This window comes from Giraffa tippelskirchi, chromosome 2 (genome assembly GCF_054371585.1).
Source record: "Giraffa tippelskirchi isolate mGirTip1 chromosome 2, T2T-mGirTip1v1.2.pri, whole genome shotgun sequence".
Taxonomy (NCBI): Eukaryota; Metazoa; Chordata; class Mammalia; order Artiodactyla; family Giraffidae; genus Giraffa; species Giraffa tippelskirchi.
Window position 1 is genome coordinate 125085309 of NC_137276.1, and position 24656 is coordinate 125109964.

The 24656-nt window shown below is 38.8% G+C and overlaps 1 protein-coding gene across 9 annotated transcripts in view; it reads left to right on the forward strand.

The window, feature by feature from the left end:
* The window catches only part of MME (membrane metalloendopeptidase), a 310407-nt gene that overhangs the window by 227362 nt on the left and 58389 nt on the right, over positions 1-24656 (forward strand). For all 9 annotated transcript variants that reach the window (XM_081532121.1, XM_081532091.1, XM_081532142.1 and 6 more), the window contains 5 exons: positions 14900-15061; positions 16224-16304; positions 16391-16486; positions 16605-16723; positions 18874-18939. In XM_081532121.1, coding sequence (XP_081388247.1) covers positions 14900-15061; positions 16224-16304; positions 16391-16486; positions 16605-16723; positions 18874-18939 — 524 coding nt within the window. The remainder of the gene's footprint in view (positions 1-14899; positions 15062-16223; positions 16305-16390; positions 16487-16604; positions 16724-18873; positions 18940-24656) is intronic.

The window sequence follows — 24656 nt, forward strand, 5'->3', positions numbered from 1 at the left end:
TCATCTCTGCTCTCCTTTAATGAGACCCCGTGCTCACCTTCTCTTGAGTGTCTCTGTTTGGCTACATGTGGCTGGTTTTTGACCATCATCCTTGAAGGTTCCTCTATCCCAGTTTGTTTCACTCATCATATGCTCATTCAGACTCCTGGTTAGTCCACACAATCACCCGTAATAAGCTCACTTATAGAAGCTCACTGCAAGTGTCTCCTTATCTCTGAGTTATAGAAAATAGAAGCTTGACCTGTCGACTGGATACTAGATAAGTTCGGGAATTGGAAATGAGTGTGGAGCATAACAGCCCTTCCTTTCTAGATATAGTTACTTTATAGGAATTCATGTGCATCATGAAAGAAATAGTCTTGTGTCAGAGGAAACCCTGCAGTTTCTGTGAGGACAGGGATTATATCTGTTTATTCATCACAACATATATTCAGATCCCAATAGTGTCAGACATGTAGGGGTACTCAAAAATAGTTGTTGAAAAGTTTCAGAGTCTTTTCATGGTCCACAAAGAAAAAAATCTTTTTTTGGAGAAGACAAATGATTTAACATAATCTTCTGGGTCTTCTGTAATAGAAGAGAGATATGTTTTAAAAAGATAAACATATGGAGCCTTGCACTACCTTGTATCCACTAGATGCCTAATTTGTTAATATGTACTCAATGTCACAGTGCCCATTAGAATTTTGCTTTGTTTTTATAATCTTCACTTCACTTTAGGCAGTATTCTAAAGCACCAGTGACCCAGTTTATCCTTCTATGGTGATCTTGCACCACTCCCTCTCCAAAACTGATGCAAAGGCAGAATGTTTTGAATTACTCCCAGTAATTATATATCATTGAAGTTGGACTGATCACTTTTGTTCAACAGCATGATCCAAAATAGCAAAATTTTTAAATGGGAGAAACATGGCTATGTAATCTCATTGCTTTCTCCTCAGAGACACCCACCAGCGTCCAGAGTTTGAGATCTACCTAATAGAGTTACTAAGGGAACAATGTAGCCTTTTCATAACCTTCTGTATCTTTCCTTAAATGAGAAACATTATTATTCATTAATATTATAATCAACATGCAGCCTTGATAACTTATTTTAAGTGATATATTGTATTTAAATTGCAGCATAATCTTTAATAGCTTTTTGCCAGCAGAAAATTTTTTAGGATTTAAAATGCAAATTGGACTTGAAAAAGAAAATTTATTTTTAGACTTAGGGCACTTTAACTTAATTGTAACACAGTTTCAGGGCTTCCATTTGTTAACAGGATGTTTTGGGTTGTGAATTTTGGAGGAATCCCTACTGGAAAATTATTGACTATCCTCTCTTGGCTATGAGCCATTCATTTAAATGGACTGTAAGATAAGGCTGAAGAACTTCGCTAATTTGGAAACGCCAACTAAGGATTATTACTGTAGGTCCATTAGACTTGAGATTTCTATAATTATCTATACAAGTTCTAAAGTCTAGGGTCAAACGAGGTGAAAAACTTTATGTAGCTATACTCATGTTATGAAGCAATTAAAGTCTTAATTGGGCATCAAAAAAAAAAACAGTGACTGCTGTATAATTTAATTTGGATTCTCTCTCTCTGTGGAGCTTCCAAAATGTTTTTTAGTGTTATTTGGAGTTACGGAAGGATGATTCTATAGAAAGACATCAGCTTAAACTAGACCTAGGCTCTCTCTAAAGTCGTATTGATAACTTCAAGCATGTAATCACTCTATGCCTAGATTTCCTTAAAATAAAGGTAATGTGTCCTATTTATAGAGCAATGGGAAGATGTTGTAAGAAAGAAAAATAATTAAAACCTTCAGCATTGCTACTTACCAACAGTGTGACTTTGCATACAGATTCCTTACCCTCAATTTCTTTAGCTCTAAAGTGGGGACTCAATTACTATAGCTCTAAAGTGGGCTTCCCTGTTGGCTCAGACGGTAAAGAATCTGCCTGCAATGCAAGAGACCTGGGTTCAATCCCTGGATTGGGAAGATCCCCTGGAGGAGGGCATGGCAACCCTCTCCAATATTCTTGCCTGGAGAATCCCCATGGACAGAGGAACCTGGCGGGCTACAGTCCATGGGGTCGCAAAGAGTCAGACATGACTGAGCGACCAAGCACCCAAAGTGGGGACAAAAATATTGTTGCCATACTTCAAACTTAAAGTTTGAAGCAAATGCAAAAGTAAGTGCTTGGTGCCTAACACATGTCAAACATTGACTTTTTATTGTTATTATGACATACGTATCTTTGGCCAAACCTTAATTAAAATCTTATAGTTTATATTCTACCTATAAATTTGACAGTGAGTTTATCTGTAAATCTGATAGCAAATGGATTCCAGGTTAACTCTGTATAGCTTGTGTCTGTGTGTATGTGGGTATGGAGCCTATGGGGTGTGGTTGTGAGTGTGTGTTTGTGCCTGTGCATTCAAGGTAAATTGGTCACATGGTACAGTGGTAAAGAATCTGCCTGCCAATGAGGGAGATGTGCCATATGTAGAATTCAATCCCTGGGTTGGGAAGATCCCCTGAAGGAGGAAATGGCAACCCACTCCAGTATTCTTGCCTCGACAGAGGAGTCTGGCGAGCTACAGTGCATAGAGTCACAAAGAGTCAGACATGGCTGAGCAGACATGCATGTCATATATGAGATATAATTTTAAACTGATTACTCTTCAAGCTAAAACACAAAAAGTAAATCTCCTTTCCTGGGATTTTCAACTCGACAGAGAAAATTCACTATCTTGAAACTTTCTTCAAATCTATTTCTGTGTATCCACAGTTTCTGAACAGTGGTATAGAGGTGACTTTTGGCACTGACCAGTTGGACTAGTGCAAGACTTGTCTTTGGCTTAGCTTGAACTTACCCAGTGGTTGACAGGGAGCGTTTGACTAAATGATTAACTAGCAGTTCTTATTACGTCCTGATTACATCTAGCATCAGGTATTCCCTCACCTGCTTCCCCCCAATCTTTCTTTAACTAAGGTACCAGAAAAGCCATTTGAAACAGGGATTTCATTTAAAAGGGAGGATTGGATTTTGCAAGAATCTGAACATTTATAATGAAAACGGTTTGGTTTTATTAGCATTAGTCTGTGTGCTTGCTAATTTTCAGTCATTTTCTCTTTACGAATGGTCCCCCAGATTCTAATTTCTACATTGCTGCCTTCTGAATGGAGTCCTTTGTGACCCGTTGTAATTACATTGCATTTTCCTTGTGTTCTTTCAAAACGTTCTGACTTCGCCTTAATTTTGGTTGGGAGATGGTGGGAGGAGGGTGGCAGCAGGGGAATGTCAGCAGTACTTTCAAAATGTTGTCAAAGGAGATTTTTAAATTGTCAAAAATTGCCTAGTAAGTAATAGCAAGCTTTGTGGTTTGTTGTTGTTTAGTTGCTTAGTCATGTCCGACTCTTTGCAACCCTTTGGACTGTAGCCTGCCAGGCTCCTCTGTCCATGGGATTTCCCAGGCAAGAATACTGCAGTGGGTTGCCATTTCCTTCTCCAGGGGATCTTTGCAACCCAGGATTGAACTCACGTCTCTTGTGTCTCCTGCATTGACAGGTGTGTTCTTTACCACTGAGCCACCAGGGAAACCTGAGTATCAAGCTTGGTATCTGTTAATAAAGCAGACAAGATAGGAGGTTGAGTCAGAAATGAATGTCCTCTGGTCTTCACAAAAGCGTTTGCTCCTAGATACCCAGTATTTCTCTGACGTCTTCTGGACACTTCCAAAATGGTCATAGACCAGGCTGATGATTATAGTAATTTTTAAGGTACCAAAATGAAAATGTCATGTGGTTGGGAGCAAAAAACCAAGGGCGTAGACCGATTGAGAGAGAATAAGCTGAAAACAGTTTTACTTAAACCTGGCTTAAGCAGGGAAAGAATAGTCAATGAAGAAATTTTGCCACCAAGCCAGGAATGTTTCATATATGTTGTAAATAAATAGGTGCCTAGTCTATTTAAAATGTTCACACTAAAACATATAGTGGCCAGGAATTTTTAATAATACAATAGTAACTGAGAAATGATTTGAATCCATTTCCACTTAATATTGTTGCTTGTTTTGCACATTTTCCTGGATATTTTTTAAAAGCCTGAAAGAAAAAAATGGACAAAAGTGTAGTTGACCCTAATCATTTACAAATTTTCTATTTGCTAATTTGCCTACTGGCTAAAATTTATTTGTAACCTCCAAATCAATCTTCACACTTTCGAGATCATTTATAGATTGATGAAAGATTTCCATCACCCGCACATGTGTACCCTGCTGATGTCCAATGAGATTGTAAACGAGGGTCTTTCCCTTGGTCTTTTTACTGCCACATGTTGCACATTTTTTATACTATTTGTTAATTATTTTATTGTTTAAAATGGTCCCCAGGCCTAGTGCTGAAGTGCTGTCTAGTGTTCCTAAGTGCAAAAAGGCTGTGACGTGCCTTACAGAGATAAGACGTGATGCATAAGCATCATTCAGGTATGAGTTGTAGTGCTGTTGGCTCTGACTTCAATGTTAATGAATCAATGATATATATTAAATCAGAAATTAAACAGGAACATATAAAACGAGGTTATGTATTGATCAGTTGATGAAAATGCTGTGTGATCAGAGGCTCATAGGAACCTAACATTGTATTTTCCAAGGGTCAATGCTTCAGTATTTTTAAAATTCATTTTTATTGGAGTATAGTTGCTTTACAATTTGTGTTAGTTTCTACTGTACAGCAAAGTGAATCCACTATACATATACATATAGCCCTTCTTTATTCAATTTCCTTCCCATTAAGGTCACCACAGAGCACTGAGTTCCCTGAGCTATACAGTATCAGTATTTGTTAATTCAGTGTTACTGTTGACTTTAGAACAAATCCATCAAATAATAGAAATTAACCCTATTCAACAGTTTAGTACAGTTCAGTTCAGTCGCTCAGTCATGTCTGACTCTTTTCAACCCCATGGACTGCAGCACACCAGGCCTCCCTGTCAATTACCAACTCCCAGAGTTTTCTCAAACTCATGTCCATCAAGTCAGTGATGCTATCTAACCATCTCATCCTCTGTCATCCCCTTCTCCTCCCGCTTTCAATCTTTCCCAGCATCAGGGTCTTTTCCAATGAGTGAGTTCTTCACACCAGGTGGCCAAAATATTAGAGTTTCAGCTTTAGCATCAGTCCTTCCAATGAATATTCAGGACTCATTTATGATGGACTGGTTGGATCTCCTTGTAGACCAAGGGACTCTCAAAAGTCTTCTCCAACACCACAGTTCAAAAGCATCAATTCTTTGACGATCAGCTTTCTTTATAGTCCAACTCTCACAAAGCTATGGAAAAACCATAGCTTTGACTAAACGGACCTTTGTTGGCAAAGTAATGTCTCTGCTTTTTAATATGCTATCTAGGTTGGTCATTACTTTTCTTCAAAGGAGCAAGCATCTTTTAATTTCATGGCTGCAGTCACCATCTGCAGTGATTTTGGAGTCCCCCAAAATAAAGCCTGCCACTGTTTCCTCTGTTTCCCCATCTATTTGCCATGAAGTAATGGGACCGGATGCCATGATCTTAGTTTTCTGAATGTAGAGCTTTAAGCCAACTATTTCACTCTCCTCTTTCACTTTTGTCAAGAGGCTCTTTAGTTCCTCTTCACTTTCTGCCATAAGGGTGGTGTCATCTGCATATCTGAGGTTATTGGTATTTCTCCTGGCAATCTTGATTCTGGCTTGTGCTTCATCCAGCCCAGCATTTCTCATGATGTATACTGCACATAAGTTAAATAAGCAGGGTGACAATATACAGCCTTGATGTACTCCTTTCCCGATTTGGAACCAGTCTATTTGGAACACTATTTGGAACAGTATGGTTCACGTACTGTTGAAGCCTGGCTTGGAGAATTTTGAGCATTACTTTACTAGCATGTGAGAAACATGAACTTCCGGATGTTCAAGCTGGTTTTAGAAAAGGCAGAGGAACCAGAGATCAAATTGCCAACATCAGTTGGATCATCGAAAAAGCAAGGGAGTTCCAGGAAAACATCTATTTCTGCTTCATTGAATATGCCAAAGACTTTGACTGTGTGGATCACAACAAAATCTGGAAAATTCTGAAGGAGATGGGAATACCAGACCACCTGGCCTTCCTCCTGAGAAATCTGTATGCAGGTCAGGAAGCAACAGTTAGAACTGGACATGGAATAACAGACTGGTTCCAAATAGGAAAAGGAGTATGTCAAGGCTGTATATTGTCACCCTGCTTATTTAACTTATATGCAGAGTACATCATGAGAAATGCTGGATTGGATGAAGCACAAGTTGAATCAAGATTGCCAGGAGAAATATCAATAACCTCAGATATGCATATGACACCACACTTATGGCAGAAAGTGAAGAGGAACTAAAGAGCTTCTTGATGAAAGTGAAAGAAGAAAGTGAAAAAGTTGGCTTAAAGCTCAACATTCAGAAAACTAAGATCATGGCATCCGGTCCTGTCACTTCATGGCAAAGATGGGGAAACAGTGGCAGACTTTACTTTTTGGGGCTCCAAAATCACTGCAGATGGTGACTGCAGCCATGAAATTAAAAGATGCTTGCTCCTTTGAAGAAAAGTAATGACCAACCTAGATAGCATATTAAAAACAGAGACATTACTTTGCCAACAAAGGTCCATTTAGTCAAAGCTATGGTTTTTCCATAGCTTTGTGAGAGTTGGACTATAAAGAAAGCTGATCGTCAAAGAATTGATGCTTTTGAACTGTGGTGTTGGAGAAGACTTTTGAGAGTCCCTTGGTCTACAAGGAGATCCAACCAGTCCATCATAAATGAGTCCTGAATATTCATTGGAAGGACTGATGCTAAAGCTGAAACTCTAATATTTTGGCCACCTGGTGTGAAGAACTCACTCATTGGAAAAGACCCTGATGCTGGGAAAGATTGAAGGCGGGAGGAATAGGGGACGACAGAGGATGAGATGGTTGGATGGCATCACAGACTCAATGGACATGAGTTTGGGTAAACCCTGGGAGTTGGTGATGGACAGGGAGGCCTGGTGTGCTGCAGTCCATGGGGTCACAAAGATTCGGACACCACTGAGCAACTGAACTGAATTGACTGAGAAGAGTGCAATTGTGCGGTAGTTTGAGCATTCTTTGGCATTGCCTTTCTTTGGGATTGGAATGAAAACTGACCTTTTCCAGTCCTTCAGCCACTGCTGAGTTTTCCAAATTTGCTGGCATATTGAGTGCAGCACTTTCACAGCATCATCTTTTAAGATTTGAAATAGCTCAACTGGAATTCCATCACCTCCATCGCTTTGTTCGTAGTGATGCTTCCTAAGGCCCACTTGACTTCTCATTCCAGGATGTCTGACTGTAGGTGAGTGATCACACCATCATGATTATCTGGGTCGTGAAGATCTTTTTTGTACTGTTCTTTTATGTATTCTTGCCACCTCTTCTTAATATCTTCTGCTTCTGTTAGGTCCATACCATTTCTGTCCTTTATTGTGCCCATCTTTGCATAAAATATTCCCTTGGTATCTCTAATTTTCTTTAAGAGATCTCTAGTCTTTCCCATTCTATTATTTTCCTCTGTTTCTTTGCACTGATCACTGAGGAAAGCTTTCTTATCTCTCCTTATTATTCTTTGGAACTCTGCATTCAGTTGGGTATATCTTTCCTTTTCTCCTTTGCCTTTAGCTTCTCTTCTTTTCACAGCTATTTGTAAGGCCTCCTCAGACAACCATTTTGCTTTTTTGCATTTCTTTTTCTTGGCGATGGTTTGATCACTGCCTCCTGTACAATGTCATGAATCTCTGTCCATAGTTCTTCAGGCACTCTATCTATCAGATCTAATCCCTTGAAACTATTTCTCACTTCCACTGTATAATCATAAGGGATTTGATTTAGGTCATACAGGAATGGTTTAGTGGTTTTCCCTACTTTCTTCAATTTAAGTCTGAACCCTATTCATAATTCCTGTTAATTCATTCACATAGGAATGTATCAGTGATCTACTAAGTAAGGATTAACATTAAATAAAATTAAATCCACAACAAAGTGCCACAGCACAAAGCTTCTTGCTATCCAGTCGCAATCATTTATTTCAGATTTACATTATTTTTCTAAGAGTCTTCCTAGGAACACTTTACACATGCAGAAGTCTCTTTCAAATATACATACATTCATATACACATAACCAGAAAACTGGCCTCTATGGAATGTACATGTATAAACTTAGAAATCTTTCTTGTGTATAGTGCCCCAAATTCCATTTTCAGTTAGCAAACCATTGATGTTATTTGAAAGCATGGCATATAGATAAAAAAGGGGGATCCTAAGACTTGAAAGTCATTGGCATTCAAAGGTAGACCAAGGATTACCCCTTCTTGATGTAGACCAGTAGCTGGTTTCCAGTGAAGTTAGAATTCCACCATGCCTAATTATGTCTGATAACTAGTGGAGTGGTTGTGTCTTAGGTCTGTTTTCTGAGAGGGCCAGGGTCCTCCCAAGATAGATAGAGCTCATCTCAGAGGAATAAAAAGTCAGGCTCAACAGAAATGTCTGTTGAAGAAAGCCTTTCCCATCAGAGAAGTGATTCTGTATGCAGTCCAGTTTTTGCTATTGTGGCTCTCCCACCAAACCAGGCCCACTGGTCCTTGCAGTTCTTGAGAGAGGAAGGCATGGAGATAAAATCAAGAGAGCTCCTCACCTGGAGGGGTCATGAGCCATGGCCTTAGAGGCCATGACTTCTCTAAGACAGTGACTGATGGAAGAGAGCATGTTTCATGCACCAGAGGTTGTGGATGGGATCCAGGAAAGGAAGTTGTGGAGGCAAAGCCAGTATAGTGGGGGCCTAAGGAGAGTGGGCTTGTACAGAAGACACTTGTGTGGCTCCCTGCCATACTGTGCTGGGGACTCGGAAAGGATCAGTGCACTTAGAAATATAGGTGGTCATGACATGAGCCCATTCACACTTACAAGCTGAAAGGCGAGAAGGAATAGGCCTGATCCATCCAAGTATGCCTGGAGTAGGAAAGGGCAACACACTACAGTATTCCTCCCTTGAAAGTTTCATTGATAGCAGAGCCTGACAGGCTAGAGTCCATGGGTCATTCGGGTCGAAAGAGTTGGACACAACTGAGCGCGCACACACACACACACACGCATCTAAGCATGGGACTGTCTTCACTTGCTGATATTGAGTTCTCTTGTTTTCATTTTCCATGTTTCTGTATTGTCTAATCTCATAGTTCTTCCCTTGGATGGACATTAGAATCATTCAGGAAGCCTTAAAAGATTCTGGAACCACCTCAAAGGTTTTGATTGATCAGGGATCTATCCTTGGCATCTTTATGTTTAAAAGGCTTCTAAGGTGATTCACATGGTTAACCAGAGTTGAAAGTTGTTGCTGTTAAATATATCATGGAAAATTTTCACTCTCCATCATCCATCCTGCTCTATCTAGAGGAGGCTTAGGCAAGAACCCTGCTACGTGTCCACCTCAAGAAGAGCTCTCCTGGATGTGCCTCCCTGCTTGCTCCTCTGTGAAGAATTCATCTGTTTCTTTCCCAGGAAGACCTGGCCCCTACAGACTCCAAATTCTGATGCCTTCTCCTTTCTTGGACTCTGCACTAGTTTCTGGTGATAAGCTCAACATTGAACAGAGGAGAAGAAGTGAAGAAGAGGGCAGGGCAAGGGGAGAATAAAGGATAATTGGGAAGAAGTGGAGGAGGAGAGAGGGATGGAGCACACTCACTGCATCTCACACACTCCGGCTATGGCCAGAGTGTGGATGGGAGAGTGTGAGCGGGAAACCACACACACCCAAGTGTAAGTTCTGGGTCTCCATCATTACTAGCTTCTGGATCTTGGGGAAGCTACTTTTGTGGCTTGTTTTCTTTTTGGCTGCCCTGGGTCTTCCTTGTGGTACACAGGCTTTCTCTAGTTGTGGACCACAGGTTCTACAGTGTGTGGGCTTCAGTAGCTGTGGTGTCTGAGTCCAGGCTTAGTTGCTTTGCAGCACGTGGGATCTTACTTCCCTGACCAGAGATCAAACCTGTGTCCCCTGCATTGGAAGGCAGATTCTTAACCACTGGACTACCAGGGAAGTCCAGGAACTACTTAGTCTTTTACAACTAAAAAGTGGGGAAGCTCAGGGATTCAAAACAAGTCTGACTGATTTAAGAACTCTAAACATTTTCTCAGCTTATGTAGCATCTTCTAATCCATACCCATACAATAGACCCTGGTAATGAATACAGCAATTAATAATGTCCCAGATGGTAGTTGAGCTTGTTTTTAAATTCCCATAGTCAAATAAGTTGGGCAAATATTACAAAAAGATTAACTGGAGAAAAAAACGGTGTGCCATTTATTATCAGCCTAGAACATTCAGAATTGTCATTCATGAGAAATAAGCTCATTGTTAAGAAAAGATTACTTTTCTTGTCTTTATGTGACTATTTTCTTAAATTAAAAATAAACTCTTTTCTTATTGTAAAAGCAAAGCATGTTCATCTAATACAAATTGGAAAATAGAGATAAGCAAATAACACAAAATTAAACACACTCATAATCCCTCTACCCAGATATAATTGCTGTAAAGACCTTTTAGACGTTCTCTGTTTTTATAGATTTTCAAAAAATCATAATATGCACTTTCTTTCACCTTTATAAACATCTGGTCAACAGCATTTCGTGTCAATACATTGGTATTTACTACATCATTTTTATGTCTGCTTAAGAAGGTAAAATAATTTTGTTTGTTTTAAAATCACATTTGTTTACTCAGAAGTCAGAAACCCACAGATTAGGAAACATCTGAAGAGCCCCAAGTGTGGCTTTGTGGAGAAGTTGAGTAATTCAAAACAAAGAGCAAAATATAAAAACAATTACAATCAGTTTGACAGTGGTGAGTCTGTTTCCTATGGCCCTCCTACCCATGAGTCTACCACTGGCTTCAAAGGAAAGCCAGCGCAGAGGAGGTCCAGAGGATAAGGTGCAAAACGAGAATCAAAACCCACGATAAGAGATTAAAGGAAGGTTGATCAAAGCCCCAGCATGAAAGTGCTAGCCCATGACTTGCCTTGGCCCATGGCCCCAAAATATTCATCAGAACAGAGCTTTCTTTGATGTGATTGGAAGCGCCTGTGCTCAGATGAGCTCACTGGTCAAAGGGAAACTTTAAAAGTGGCACGGAAGGGTTGGCAGAGGTGTGAGCTCTCTCTCTCTCTCTCATCTGCACATACCTCGCAAATTGCTTGAATGCTGCTTCTTTGGTCTGTTGTCAAGATGTAAGTAGTTTCACTGGGTATCAACTGAGGAATTCAATCTAAGATGGGAAGGATCGTCTTTTTCGTTGTGGGAAGTGAGGCTGTGTGAATGTGGCATGTATTTGCACTCACGAATGTGGAACTGCAGCCACTGCTCCTCCTTTTCATTCAGGATGGGTCAGTATGTGTTCGATGCCCTCCTAACTAGGAGTCTATGGCTCTTTGTGGTGTTAGAATAGAAGCCATCTATTTCCTCAGAGAATAGAAGAAAGTAGAAGTGCTTTCAAAATGGTGGTTGCCTTTACAACATTCAGCTTACATTTTTTAAAGTGTGTTGAAAGACAAGAGTTGTATAAAATCGCTAAAAAATGTGTGCTGAGAATGCCTTTAGGAAGTAATCCTTCAGGTTTCAGTTTTCTGGCTTTTCACTTTACATGATAGTCTTCTATTATTTAGGGTCTTTATTTTTATTTCCACTGTCATCATATCTTCATTTCCTTAAAAGTTTAAGCGATTTTCATTTTCTCTCTACCTTTTTAGGATCTATTTCTTAATCCTTACCTGAGGTTTCAAGTTAGAGTTTTTACTGACAAGTCTTGATCAAGCACAATGTTAGGCTCTTAGAGAAAACTGGAAATTGTATCTCTACCTTTATGGGAACCACAATCCAGGTGAAGAGGCAATGGATTTTCCAACAGAAAAATGAATGTCAGCCAATATGGGCTTTGTAGGGACAGTCCTTCATGAAGAAAAAGGATTTGAACTGGGCCTTGAACAAGCCTGAAATTTCTGAATGTGAAAAAATAAAAAAGGATATTTTGACAAGGGTTGAACCAACATAGTCAAAGTTACAGAAATGGAGAACTATAAGATGTTTCATAGCAGAAAATAAATACATTCATTTAATTGGGGCAGATGGCTCATGTAAGAAAGTGGTGAGAGAAGCTTCACTAGGTATATTAAGGATAGAATATGCTATGAATCTGGACTTTATTATGAATGCACGAGGATTATATTGAATACTTTGGAGTAGAAAACGGCTAAAATGCTAGGATGGTGTGAATCCAATTGACACACAGGATGGATGGCATGGGGAGAGGCCTGGGGCCATACTTTGGTGAAAGGGCATGAATAGAGCCTTAGAGAGAAAGGCCCAAGAAAGAATGGAAACAGTGGGAACTGGAAGTATGGGATTGACTCTGGAGGCTGTGAAATGAGAACTGGTCTGATCTGTAGGAACTAGGGAAGGAGATATGTAGGAGGAACAAGTAAAGGGACTCGCGGATGATTCAGTAATGTCATCATACAAACTTAACGCATTTTACTGAACATTCCAGGTGACAGGATTACAAAGAGGTTGAGTTCATCAACAGAATGGTCAGGAAGACTCAGCAGGTATTCATATGAGAAATTCAAAATAGCCTAATCTAGAGCATTTAAGACTGAGTGAGACAGTGACCTCCCAGGAGTTCAGAGAAAGAAATTTTCCCTAAAGTTTGGAAGAGATGGGACAGAAGCTGAACCTTGAATAGTGGGTAGAATTTGGAAAGAATGGGAGGAGAAGTTAAAAGGGTCAAGTTTCTACTCAGCCATAGAAAGGAACGAAGTTGTGCCGTTTGCAGAGTCATGGGTAGACCTTGACCATGTCATACAGAGGGAAGTAAGTCAAAGGAGGAAAAGAAATATCGTATATTAACACATATATGTGGAATCTAGGAAAATGGTACAGATGAACCTATTTGCAAAGCAGAAATAAAGACACAAACGTATGGATACCAAGACGAGGAAAGAGAAGGTGGGATGAACTGGGAGATTGGGATTGACATGTATATGCTACTATGTATAAAATAGATAACTAACGGGAATCTACTGTATGGCACAGGGAACTCTACTCATTTCTCTGTGGTGACAAAGAGGGAATATAAATTTATGTATAGCTTATTCACTTTGCTGTACAGGAGAAACTAACACAACGTTACAAAGGAACTGTACCCCAATAAAACTGTTTTTTAAAAAAGGGTGGAGTGAAGAGGAGAGAAACAAAGATGCAGGGTAGAGAAGCACAAGAGTGTTTGTGGCACATGCGGCAAAACCCACCTGGCCGAAGTAGTGTTTTTGTGAAAACCCAGAGAGGGAAAAAGAGAGAAGGTAGGGACTTTTGATTAGCCAAGTTAAAGAGTTCGTAATTTAACCTGGGCAGTGTCAAGTCACTGACATTTTTGAGCAAGGGAGTAGCTAGAGCAAAAAGGTCTTTGGGGAAGTTTAACCTGTGAAAGATATGCAATACATGTATAGAAGTAGAGAGATAATACTATTAATAGTAAGAGGAATAGTTGGCTGATGTCTAGTCAAAAGGGATGAAGATTTAAACTACGTTGACATTGATTGTCTAGAGTATAGGAAAAAGACAAAAGGGAGAGCGTGAAATACAGAATTCTACTCAAGATTTCAAACCTAGGAGGCTATGATAACAATTGTACTGTATGCCAAAGTACAAACATCCAGAGAGGACTGGTTTGGAGGCAACCCAGAGAGTTTAGTCTTAAAGAGATGGAGACTGAGATGACAGCCAGGCAAACATGTCCAGAAGTGGTCAGAAGCGGGGGCTCGAGGCTCAGCTGGAAGACAGATTTACCATTCCAAGCTGGAAGAATCCACACAGCTCAGCAATTCTTTAAAAGTGTTTAATTAATTATTTTATTCAGAAGGCAAAGTATTTTCAAAAGCTTACTTGAGAACTTATACTCTCTTGATACAGATGGATTCTCAATTGCTCTTTTGTTTTCCTTGCAAAACAGTTCAACTTGTATGAGAAAGAATGTGGGGAGGGCAATGGTAGGGTTTTCTCACTATTCCAGGTGTAGAAATTGTGAGCACAGGGGTCCTGTACATAATATAATATGCTTCTCTTCATACATCTTCTCTTTATACATCTTTCTATTAATTGAGACACCTAATACAGTCAGTGTTTTGCACACTGTAAATACTCAACATTGGTTGATTTGTTTTTTTCATCGTAATTCTCAAAGATAAAATCATGGATGAAAGAAAAACTAACAGGCTTACAGCTAATTTTATAATGACAGACTCTACATAAACAAATGCAAATTGGATATCCAGTATGAATTGCAGAAATTTTGTAAGCAGAGTCCAAGAAGTATTAACTGTAGCTTCATATCTTTACTGAAACAATAAAATCTATTAACAATCCCACATGCCTTGGAGCCTCGTAGATGTTCAAAGGTCACAGCATCTTGAAGAAAGAAGTCAGCAGCCCAAGTTATCAAAGTGAAGAGTGACTCCAGGCCCAGGACGGCTAAGACAGGCCTGCATTCTTTCTTTCATCTGAGGTAGAAACTAGCGAGAAACTTGGTTATTTAAAGAAAGAGGTAAGATGCAGTATAGGAGAACACAGACCTCTCAAGAATAAAACCAACCAACTACAGTAAAGGAAGAAGGAGTATACACAGGTAACATCATTCAACCTAAGTCCACAGTTCCACAAGTAAAAAGAAGAGCATCAGTCCAGTTGACTTGATCATAAAGAAGTAACGTGTCTCTTGTTTTTTTTTCCCTTCCAAACTGCCTATGAAACAAACCCTTCACTTTATCTCGTCCTTTGTCTGGTCTTTCAGCTGCTCGACTGATCCAGAACATGGATGCCACTGTTGAGCCTTGTGCAGACTTCTTCAAATATGCTTGCGGAGGCTGGTTGAAACGTAACGTCATTCCTGAGACCAGCTCTCGTTACAGTAACTTTGACATTTTAAGAGATGAATTAGAAGTCGTTTTGAAAGGTTAGTGAAGTTTAAGTCTATGTATCAAAGATTTCTGTCTTAATATATCCATTTTAAGGCCTTCCCAGGTGGCTCAGTGGTAGAGAATCTGCCTGCCAGTTCAGGAGATGTGGGTTTGATCCCCTGGGTCAGGAAGATCCCCTGGCGAAGGAAATGGCAACCCACTCCATTATTCTTGCCTGGGAAATCCCATGGACAGAAGAGCCTGGTGGGCCATAGTCTATGGGGTCACAAAAGAGTCAGATACAACTTAGCAACTAAATAACATCCATTTTCAAGATTTTTCTCTTAGCCATTACAGGGAGTGTCACACAAAATTAAAAGTTGATAATCCCTCCAAGTTTTGTGGACCGTTGCTGAGTTGCTGTAAGGATGGTAGACACTAAAATGAATATGTTGTCATCTCAGCGTTCCTGCTTTCATTTGTATGTAACATGATAAACGCTCTATTATCCATGAAGGTGGCATCTTTATGCATTTTACTGGAGAAATTCAATGATTGCCACTAAACAGCACATGCATGTTCTTTCTATCCTGGCCCTGTGTTAAAGTTGCTGTAAGATACTACCAAGATTTGCCTTCCTAGACTAGGTATATCTGTTCTAATCCAGATATAATCAAGACACTCTCCCTGGGAAGTTGAGGAAGTTGTGTCTAGTCCTTTGTTAGCCTACATTCTGTGTTCTTGTTTAGAAGTTAATTTGTAAAAAAAAAAAAATTTTTTTTACTATTTTTTAATATCCAAGCAAGTAGAACATTTCATTTGGAGCATGAACAGTATGATCTCACAAAAATAATTACCCTCCAACCATCAAGAAGACTATCATATTAAATTCCAAAAACAAATTTGTTTTCTTTTTAATCTCAATATCAGAAAATGTAACTTCTGTACAGCAGAGCAGTATGTATCACTGTTCACCAGAAACTAATAATCTAGTCAAAAAGACTTTTATCTGAGTTGGCTAATGAAAGTAACTCCTCTTGCTACACCAGGAATAATGATCTGATAAGGAATTTGGTTTTTCCCATAGGGTTTGGGAATGGGAGAGGTAAGAACATATACAAGTTTGGGTTTTTTTTTAACCAAATTTGCATTGAAAATGTTATTTAGAGCTGCAAATGAGCAATTATACTGATGTGTTTTACCAACACTCCATTTCAGATGTCCTTCAGGAACCCAAAACTGAAGATATAATAGCAGTGCAGAAAGCAAAAATGTTATATAGATCTTGTATAAATGAAAGTAAGTGCTCTTTATTTTATTTTCTTAGGAGTATGCCAAAATATGTATAGATTTCATAATATATTTATATTCATTATTTTTAAAAGCTGCTATTGAGAGCAAAGGTGGAGAACCTCTACTCAGACTGCTGCCAGATATATATGATTGGCCAGTGGCACTAGAAAACTGGGAGCAAAAATATGGTAAGACAGTCTTCTCTTTAAAAAAAGTATTTCTGTATAAAATCTGTTATTATTATACTATAGTATCATATTAATGCATTAAACAGCTAATGATAAACTTCACCTTTCATTTCTTTAGGTTCTTCTTGGACAGCTGAGAAATCTATTGCACAACTGAATTCTAAATATGGAAAAAAAGTCATTATTAATTTTTTTGTTGGCACTGATGATAAAAACTCTACAAATCATATAATTCATGTAAGTTTGTAGGGCCAACAGCCAGAGTTATCTTTAAATTGTGATAAAACATTTAGCATTGTTGTTACTGATATTTAGAAATAAGGAGGTTATTCTTATTTGAATTGTAGGAACAAAGTGGTAATAAATTCAAGGACAGATGCCTGGATTTCCAATTTTGAAAATGTTGTCTTGATGCTGTGTTTTAGACATTCAACTCTCCTTTCTGTTCTCTTTGTTTAGATAGGTCTCCCTTTATAAAAATAAATGATAAGAAATGAAAGACTTCAGGTCTCTCCTGTTTAGAAGAGGGGCTTCCCTGGTGGCTCAGTGGTAAAGAGCCCACCTGCCAATACAGGAGACTTGAGTTTGATCCCTGGGGCAGGAGGAAGATCCCCTGGAGGAGGGCATGGCTGCCCACTCCAATATTCTTGGCTTGGGAAATCCCAGGGACAGAGGAGCCTGGTGGGCCACAATCCATGGAGTCACAAAGAGTTGGACACAACTTAGTGACTAAAGAACAACAATTTAGAAAAAGCACTTGATTTCTCTGTATGTTCATGAAAGGAGCACAGTCTAGTTTATATAAGTAATACAGGTTGGAAATCAGAAATTCCTAATTGACTCCAAAAAGATCATAAAAATGGAATTTTGAACATAATTTTGATGCTTGCTACATCTGTACTTTTTTTCCCAGTTAAAGTAAGCAAAATGTCATTGTTCTTAAAAGGCTTTATTTGATTTTTTTTAGAGTGTAAACCATTCATTTAGGTTAACCTAAGACATCACCTAAGATGAGATTAGTACTTAATAAGTATGTTTGGAATGGAGTAAAACATTTTCAGAGCTTTTCTTTAGTCTCCTGTAAAAGAAACTACCAAAAGTTACAGGTCACAGAAGCTTATGTAAGTCATGGTTATATAAATCCTTATGGTCATTTGTATTAAAACCATGAAAACATTTGAACCTGATTCTTGTCTACAGTAGACCCTTTCTGTCTTCCTAGAGTCTCTCCTTTGGCTGTGGAATGCCAGTATCCTGCTTGATCACCACATGAGGGTTGCTAAGGAGGCTCAGAAGGTTAGAGAAGGAACAGGGCCCCTCCTGTGGGGATGCCTTCTGGCTCTTTCCCTGCCAGTCCTCTGGGTTCTCTTTCTTTTATATTGCCCTGTTTCTTTACACTGCTAGGATTCTCACTTCCACCCATAAATGCTCTGGTTTACCTTACCCACTTACCATTCAGCATGTAGAAGGGAATCTCACAAAGCTGCGAGGATGTCTAGGAGCTTTTGTGGGGTATCCAGGGTGGCGTGGACATGCTGGAGCAGAGATGGGTTACCTCTTTCATATGCTTAGCTGGCAGCTGTGTCTGCTGAGGTCCTGAGCAGGGCAGCTCTGAAGAGAACCGAAGAGGAGTCTCCTCTGTCGTCTTAGGGTGTTGTGTGTGTGTTTGTGTTAGTTGCTCAGTCATGTCTGACTCTTTGTCACCTCATGGAGTGTAGCCCACCAGGCTCCTCTTCCATAGGGATTCTCCAGGTAAGAACACTAACACATTCCCTTCTCCATGGAATCTTCCCGACCCAGGGATTGAACCCCGATCTCCTGCATTGAAGGCAGATTCTTTACCGACTGAGCTACTGAGGAAGCCCCCTCTTAGGGTAGAGAGTCTCAGAAAAATCTCTGGCAAGATTTCTACTAGCTTAGTATTTCTTGAGTCATCATAGAGGTTTTCTACCTTTTTTTTTTTTCATTACAGTTAAGGGTAGGGGTAGAAGAAAACGTCTGGCAAGGGAGTATATTAGAAGCCTAGGGACCTGAAATGTCCTATAAAAGTATAAAACTCCCCAGCCCTAGATTCTAATGTGTATTTGTTCATCTCTCCCATTGTTTTACATTAAACTCCTTCCCCATATGGTTTGTGTGGGTTTAAGATTTCATTGGTTTCTCTCAAATTTCTGCAGTATGATCTTCCAGATTGTCTCACCTACCCATCAGTTTAACACTGAGAAGTATTGTGGAAACCATTTCCTAATTGTATATTCACTCAGTGTTTGCTTGTTACATAGAGCAAGAACACTAAGATCTTGCTTACACATAGGTAGGCATGCTTATAATTTGTCAAACTGTTCTATATCAACTGAATATTTTCTTCCTTGTGCATTTTTTTATAGATTGACCAACCTCAACTTGGCCTGCCTTCCAGAGACTACTATGAATGCACTGCAGCATATAAAGAGGTAAAAACAAAAACAAAAACCCAACAAAACTAAACTACAGAATTTAAACTTAACCCTCTTATCTTCTTCACTCAGGCAGATACTGAAAATCATACATAATAGTGAGCTTCCTTTGACTGAATGAGTATTCTCAACAAAACAAATGAAGGTCTTTTAAGAAACAAAGAAACTTGAAATTCCTTGTTTGTGTCTTGATTCTTAGTATTTAAGTCACGTGGCCCATTTTTAAAAGCCAATTTTATTTACTTATTTATTTTTAACTTTTAATTTTATATTGGAGTATAGCCCATTAACAATGTCGTGATAGTTTCAGGTGAACAATGAAGGGGCTCAGCATACGTATGTTGTTGTTCAGTCACTAAGCCCTGTCCTACCCTTTGTGACCCCATGAACTGCAACACACCAGGCTTCCCTGTCCTTCACTATGTCCCACAGTTTGCTTAAACTCATGTCCATTGAGTCGATGATGCCTTCCAACTATCTCCTCTGTCGCACCCTTCTCCTCCTGTCCTCAATCTTTTCCAGCATCAGGGCCTTTTCTAATGAGTCAGCTCTTCACATCAGGTTGCATCAGTCCTTCAATGCATCAGGACTTCAGCATCAGTCCTTCCAAGGAATATTCAGGGTTGATTTCCCTTAGGATTGACTGATTTGATCTTGCTGTCCAAGGGACTCTCGAGAGTATTCTCTAGTACCACTGTTCAAAAGCATCAATTCTTTGGTGCTTAGCTTTCTTTATGGTCCAACTCTCACATCTGTACATGACTACTGGAAAAACCACAACTTTGACTATACGGACCTTTGTTGGCAAAATAATGTCTCTGCTTTTTAATACTCTGTCTAGGTTTGTCATAGCTTTTCTTCCAAGGAGCAAGTGTCTTTTAATTTCATGGCTGCAGTCACAGTGATTTTGGAGCCCAAGAAAATAAAATCTGTTGTGTTTCCACTTTTTTCCCATCTGTTTGCCATGCAGTGATGGGACCAGATTCTATGATCTTCAGTTTTTGAATGTTGAGTTTTAAGCCAGTTTTTTTACTCTCCTCTTTCACCATCATTAAGAGGCTCTTTAGTTCTTTACTTTCTGCCATTAAAGTGGTGTCATCTGCATATCTGAGGTTGTTACCAACAACCATATCATGGTGTATCCATTCTCCCTGAAAAGCCAATTTTAAATGTCTTATTTTCTCTATAAATTCGAATGATTTAAAAAAATGAACAGATGAATCATGGTCTAGATCAGTGCCAGTGAAGACCAGGGAATGGTCCAGGGGAATGGTCCAGTAGTACATCTGTTGTACTCAGCAGCATTCTTCTAGAGCCTTCCTATTTGACTTTCAGAGGGCTACCTACATAGGGGCATTCAGTTCAGACAAACCTTTGTGGCCACCTTCTGACTCTATTCATCACACCGCACAACACTGCTTCTTATTGTCTCACAGCCTTGCCTTGCTCAAGCTGGTGTTGGTGTGCACTGCTTGTTGATATAAAGGAACCACAGAAGATAAACTTAGCAGTGTAATGTATTAAGTATTTGGGGAAGGTTTTGGTTCCATAAATGTTTTCCTTCCTAATTTGATGCTCAGAAGTAAGTTTAGTTACCTTTTATTCTAATGGGTCAGAGGTGGTGTGGCTGAAATTACTTCTTAATTAAAATGGTTAGCTCTATATGTATGAACATACTGAGTGTGCATTTTGCCTCATTATAAAGTTCAAAAGCCCTGGAATAAATTCACTATAAAGTATCTTTATAAGTGGCTATACAGCATTGAAATGAAGAAAAATATAAATATAAAAGTCCACAATTAATATCATAAACAATCAAATGGATGTGGGATATTTGAGTTCTTGACAATGCAGGTATCGTGTGGGTTGTAGTTGTTGGCTTTACAAGCTGTCTAGCTGCTTCCTATTGCAGAGTTGAGGGTGATTGAAGAATTTAGGCTTATTATACTACATTTTCATTATTAACTGGAATGTTTCTCAAATTTAGGATTTTGTCCTGAAAACATACTAAATTTATCCAACCTTATAAAGATGTGTGAGGACTTCCCTGATGACTCAGTGGCAAAAAATTTCTGTGCCAATCCAGGAGATGTTGGTTCAGTCCCTGGTCCAGGATGATCCCCTGGAGAAGGAAATGGCTGCCTACTCCAGTATTCTTGCCTCGGAAATCCTGTGGACAGAGGAGCCTGGTGGGCTCCAGTCCATGGGGACTCAAAAGAGTCAGACATGACTTAGCAACTAAATAACAACAAAAAGGATACATATTTTTGTATTTTAACATTCCTGATAGCAAGGTATACCTGGCAGTCAGTGTATACACGTAGTGTGATAAAGTTTCCTTTTCGCATTTTTTCTCTTGGAAAAGATCCTGTTGTTAAGAGGATGGTGTATTTGTGCATTTTGTATTCAATATTGTCTCATAATTAATAGAATGTCATAATCTAGGTCATAGGTTTGAGTCACAGAGAGGCATTTTGTTTAACCTGTGGCTAATTTTTAAAAATTTTTATGTTAGTTGCCAAGATTTTATAAAAATTGAAGATTTTACTTGAGAATCCAGATCTCCTGATAAATTAGCAGAATTGGAAACCCTAGACCTATATCCCCATGTGGTTGTGGGACAGAGTTTTTTATGGTTATTCCTTCAGGTAGGGCCTTTGTTCTCCAGACTTGGGCAGTCAGCATTGAGATAATTCATTGATTTTTGTTGACTTTGTGGTTCCTCTATACATTTGAGTTTGTAAATTAGTTGGGGTCTTACTAAATTATAGCAAAAAAGACACTGAAAAATACTGTAGTTCAAGCAAGAGATAAGTTTATTTCTGTCTCCGGAGAGGTAGGAAGCTCTCTTCGTGGGAATGGCCAGGAGCACTGTTTTCTTTGACCTACTGCTCTAAAATCGACCTCCTCAAGTGTTTTATTTGTAGTCTGTTTGGTCAAAGTTGGTTCACCAGTGCCCTGTTCACATTTCAGTTCATAGGAAAAAGAAAAGAGGTAGTGATCGACAAGCGATTTCTTGTTATGTAAGTGATGCAGAAGTTGTATACATTTCATTGCTTAGAAGGTTGTCAAGTGGGCACAGCTAAGTATCAGTGAGGCTGAGAAATGTAGTATTAAACAAGTGGCCATGTGTGTGCCTTATTAAAATTTGGTTAATGGGAACAAGGTTCTATTACTGAAAAGAAGAGGAGCTCAGACCAAAGATATTTACATTTGGCAGTCTCTACTACTCATTGCATCCACTGGTTGGGAAAATACTGTATTTATAGTCAAACAATGGAGTGGAGATTAAATCTGGAATTAGTAATGTGATTAGAGTATATTATTGGGTAAGAAATCCAAAGCCCAAAGATTGTCAGTCTTTGTCAGAACCCTCAGTCAAACAATAGTAGAACCAGAGATAGAACTTTAGTCCCTTATCTTCTGTTCCTTCCATTACATCATTCCAACTTCCTAAGAGTAGTATTTCTTGTAGTAGAGTTGTTTAAGTAAACAAATGATTTAGAAAACTCAGTAGCACTAGCACTTTCAGCTAGGAAGTTATTATTAGCTGAAATTACATGGCCTCCTGTGATCTGGATAAGAAAAGCAAACACACAGCATGCTGGGTGCCTTACCCTGCTTCCATAACCATGGCTATATGGTCACTGCACTCTTTCCTTCTAACCACCGACCTCAGAATATGCCTTAGCTTAGTGCTCCAAGCAACGTCCTTCCAGTTGCAAGGAGTCTGTATATAATATGAAATTCTTTTTTTTTTATGAGATGAAATTCTGTCATCTTGAAAATGGGTAATTGCTAGAACATTTCTGCACTCTCCCCATCTTAAAATCCATTCTTTTGGAGTGTTAGGGGGAGGGGTAAGAGTATATAACTATGGGGAAAATTTCAATTTTCTACCTATTTCCCTCATGATAGTTGCTACTCTTTCCCAGTCATTACTACCTGTAATCCCTCACTTAGTTTCATCTGCATCCCCAGCCAGCTATCAAATAAAAGTTCATTCTAGTTTTTCCACTACTCTTCTATCTCTGAAAGAATTCATTCCCTTCAAGTACTTTTTTTTTTAGGGTTTTATCATTCATGGAGAAAAAATGGTGAAAAGGATAGGATAACAAAATAACACTAGTGGAGAATTTATAAAGCTAGAATAAATCTCGATATCATTGTATCAGTATAACAATGGTTTTCATTGATTTTCTCACTTATATACTTTTTTAATTCTTTCTAAAATATATTTATTTGTAATTGGTGGATAATTGCTTTACAGTACTGTGTTGGTTTCTGACATATATAACATGAAACAGCCATAGGTATACTCATGTCCCTTTCCTCTTGAACCTCCTTCCCACCCCCAACCCCATCCCACCCCTCTAGGTTGTTCACTTATATACTTTCATGTATGCTGTTTCCTTTGCCAGGAACACTACACACACACACACACACACACACACACACACGCACGCACGCACGCACGCACGCACGCACGCACCATCTGGCCAGCCCTCCTCTTTTTCTCCTAATCCCTTTAATCTAAGTTTGAATTTTATTTACTCATGAAGGGCTTTCCTGGAGCTTTTGTCTAGATGAAGAACATATATGTTCCCATAGCATGCAGATTTCTATATACTCCATTTAATGTCTATTGTTGAATCTATGGATGAATGGTTGAGAGGGAAGATATCAGAGGGAAGAGAGAAAAGGTGCTTTATCTTTGACTAGAGAAGCATGGCTTCTTTGTCTGTCACTCTAGCCAGTGATTTTCACACTATTATATGCATCTGGTTTGCAGATATGTCTCAGGGGCTGCGGAAGAGGAAGCATCCCTTTCTGATCAAAGAGAACCTAATTATAGATTTCCTTGATCAAATCATTACCTAAGGCCATTTCCCCCAGGTCTTTTTTGATCCCTCTTTCTAGGGAATCATCTTACAATTCTACAACCAGACTTCTTATGAGCAATGAAAACAGCACCTATAATTACAAGGAAGTCCATTCCACTACACTGAAGTGTTTGGGGGCTTCTGATAGCCTAAGAATGGAATTTTTGTGTTCTAATATTTGTTTGGCATTCAAAATAGTAAAATGTGTCATTATACCACTAAGTGATGAAAATAGATAATGCATTTTTTTCAAGAACTATGTCTAACCTCTTTCCTTAAAACAAAACCTATTTTTCTCTTGTTTAAAAAAAATCACTGCTTTTCAAACTTGTGTGCTTTTATTCAGCAGTTTTGAATGTTATATTTTGAGAAATGCATATTGTATTCTTCTGGTTATGGTTCTGAACTTAAATACCTCAGTTCCTTTTTGTTTTCTGTACTTTCCCTCCTAAAGAGGGAATAGGCCTTAAAGGCAATAGCAACTCAAAGAAATATATTCTTATATTTTTTACATGATAGTATCATGTATTTTCTTATTATATTTACTTATGCACAGACTTTAAGAGCTAAATGGGACATTAAAGAATTTAGTTCAACCCTTCATTTTAAAAATAAGAAAATAGAGACCCAAATAAGTAAAGTGATTTGCTCAAGTCGTGGATTAGAAGATCCATGTGTCATGAACAGTAATTATATGCAATAGAAACCTACTCTAACTTAAATTCTGTAAAAAATATTTTCTATTTGTTTGCCACACCTAACCGTAAAGTTCCAGGGATGAATCAAGCATGATTGGTTCCAGGGGTTCAATTGAATCATCTTAACTCTTTT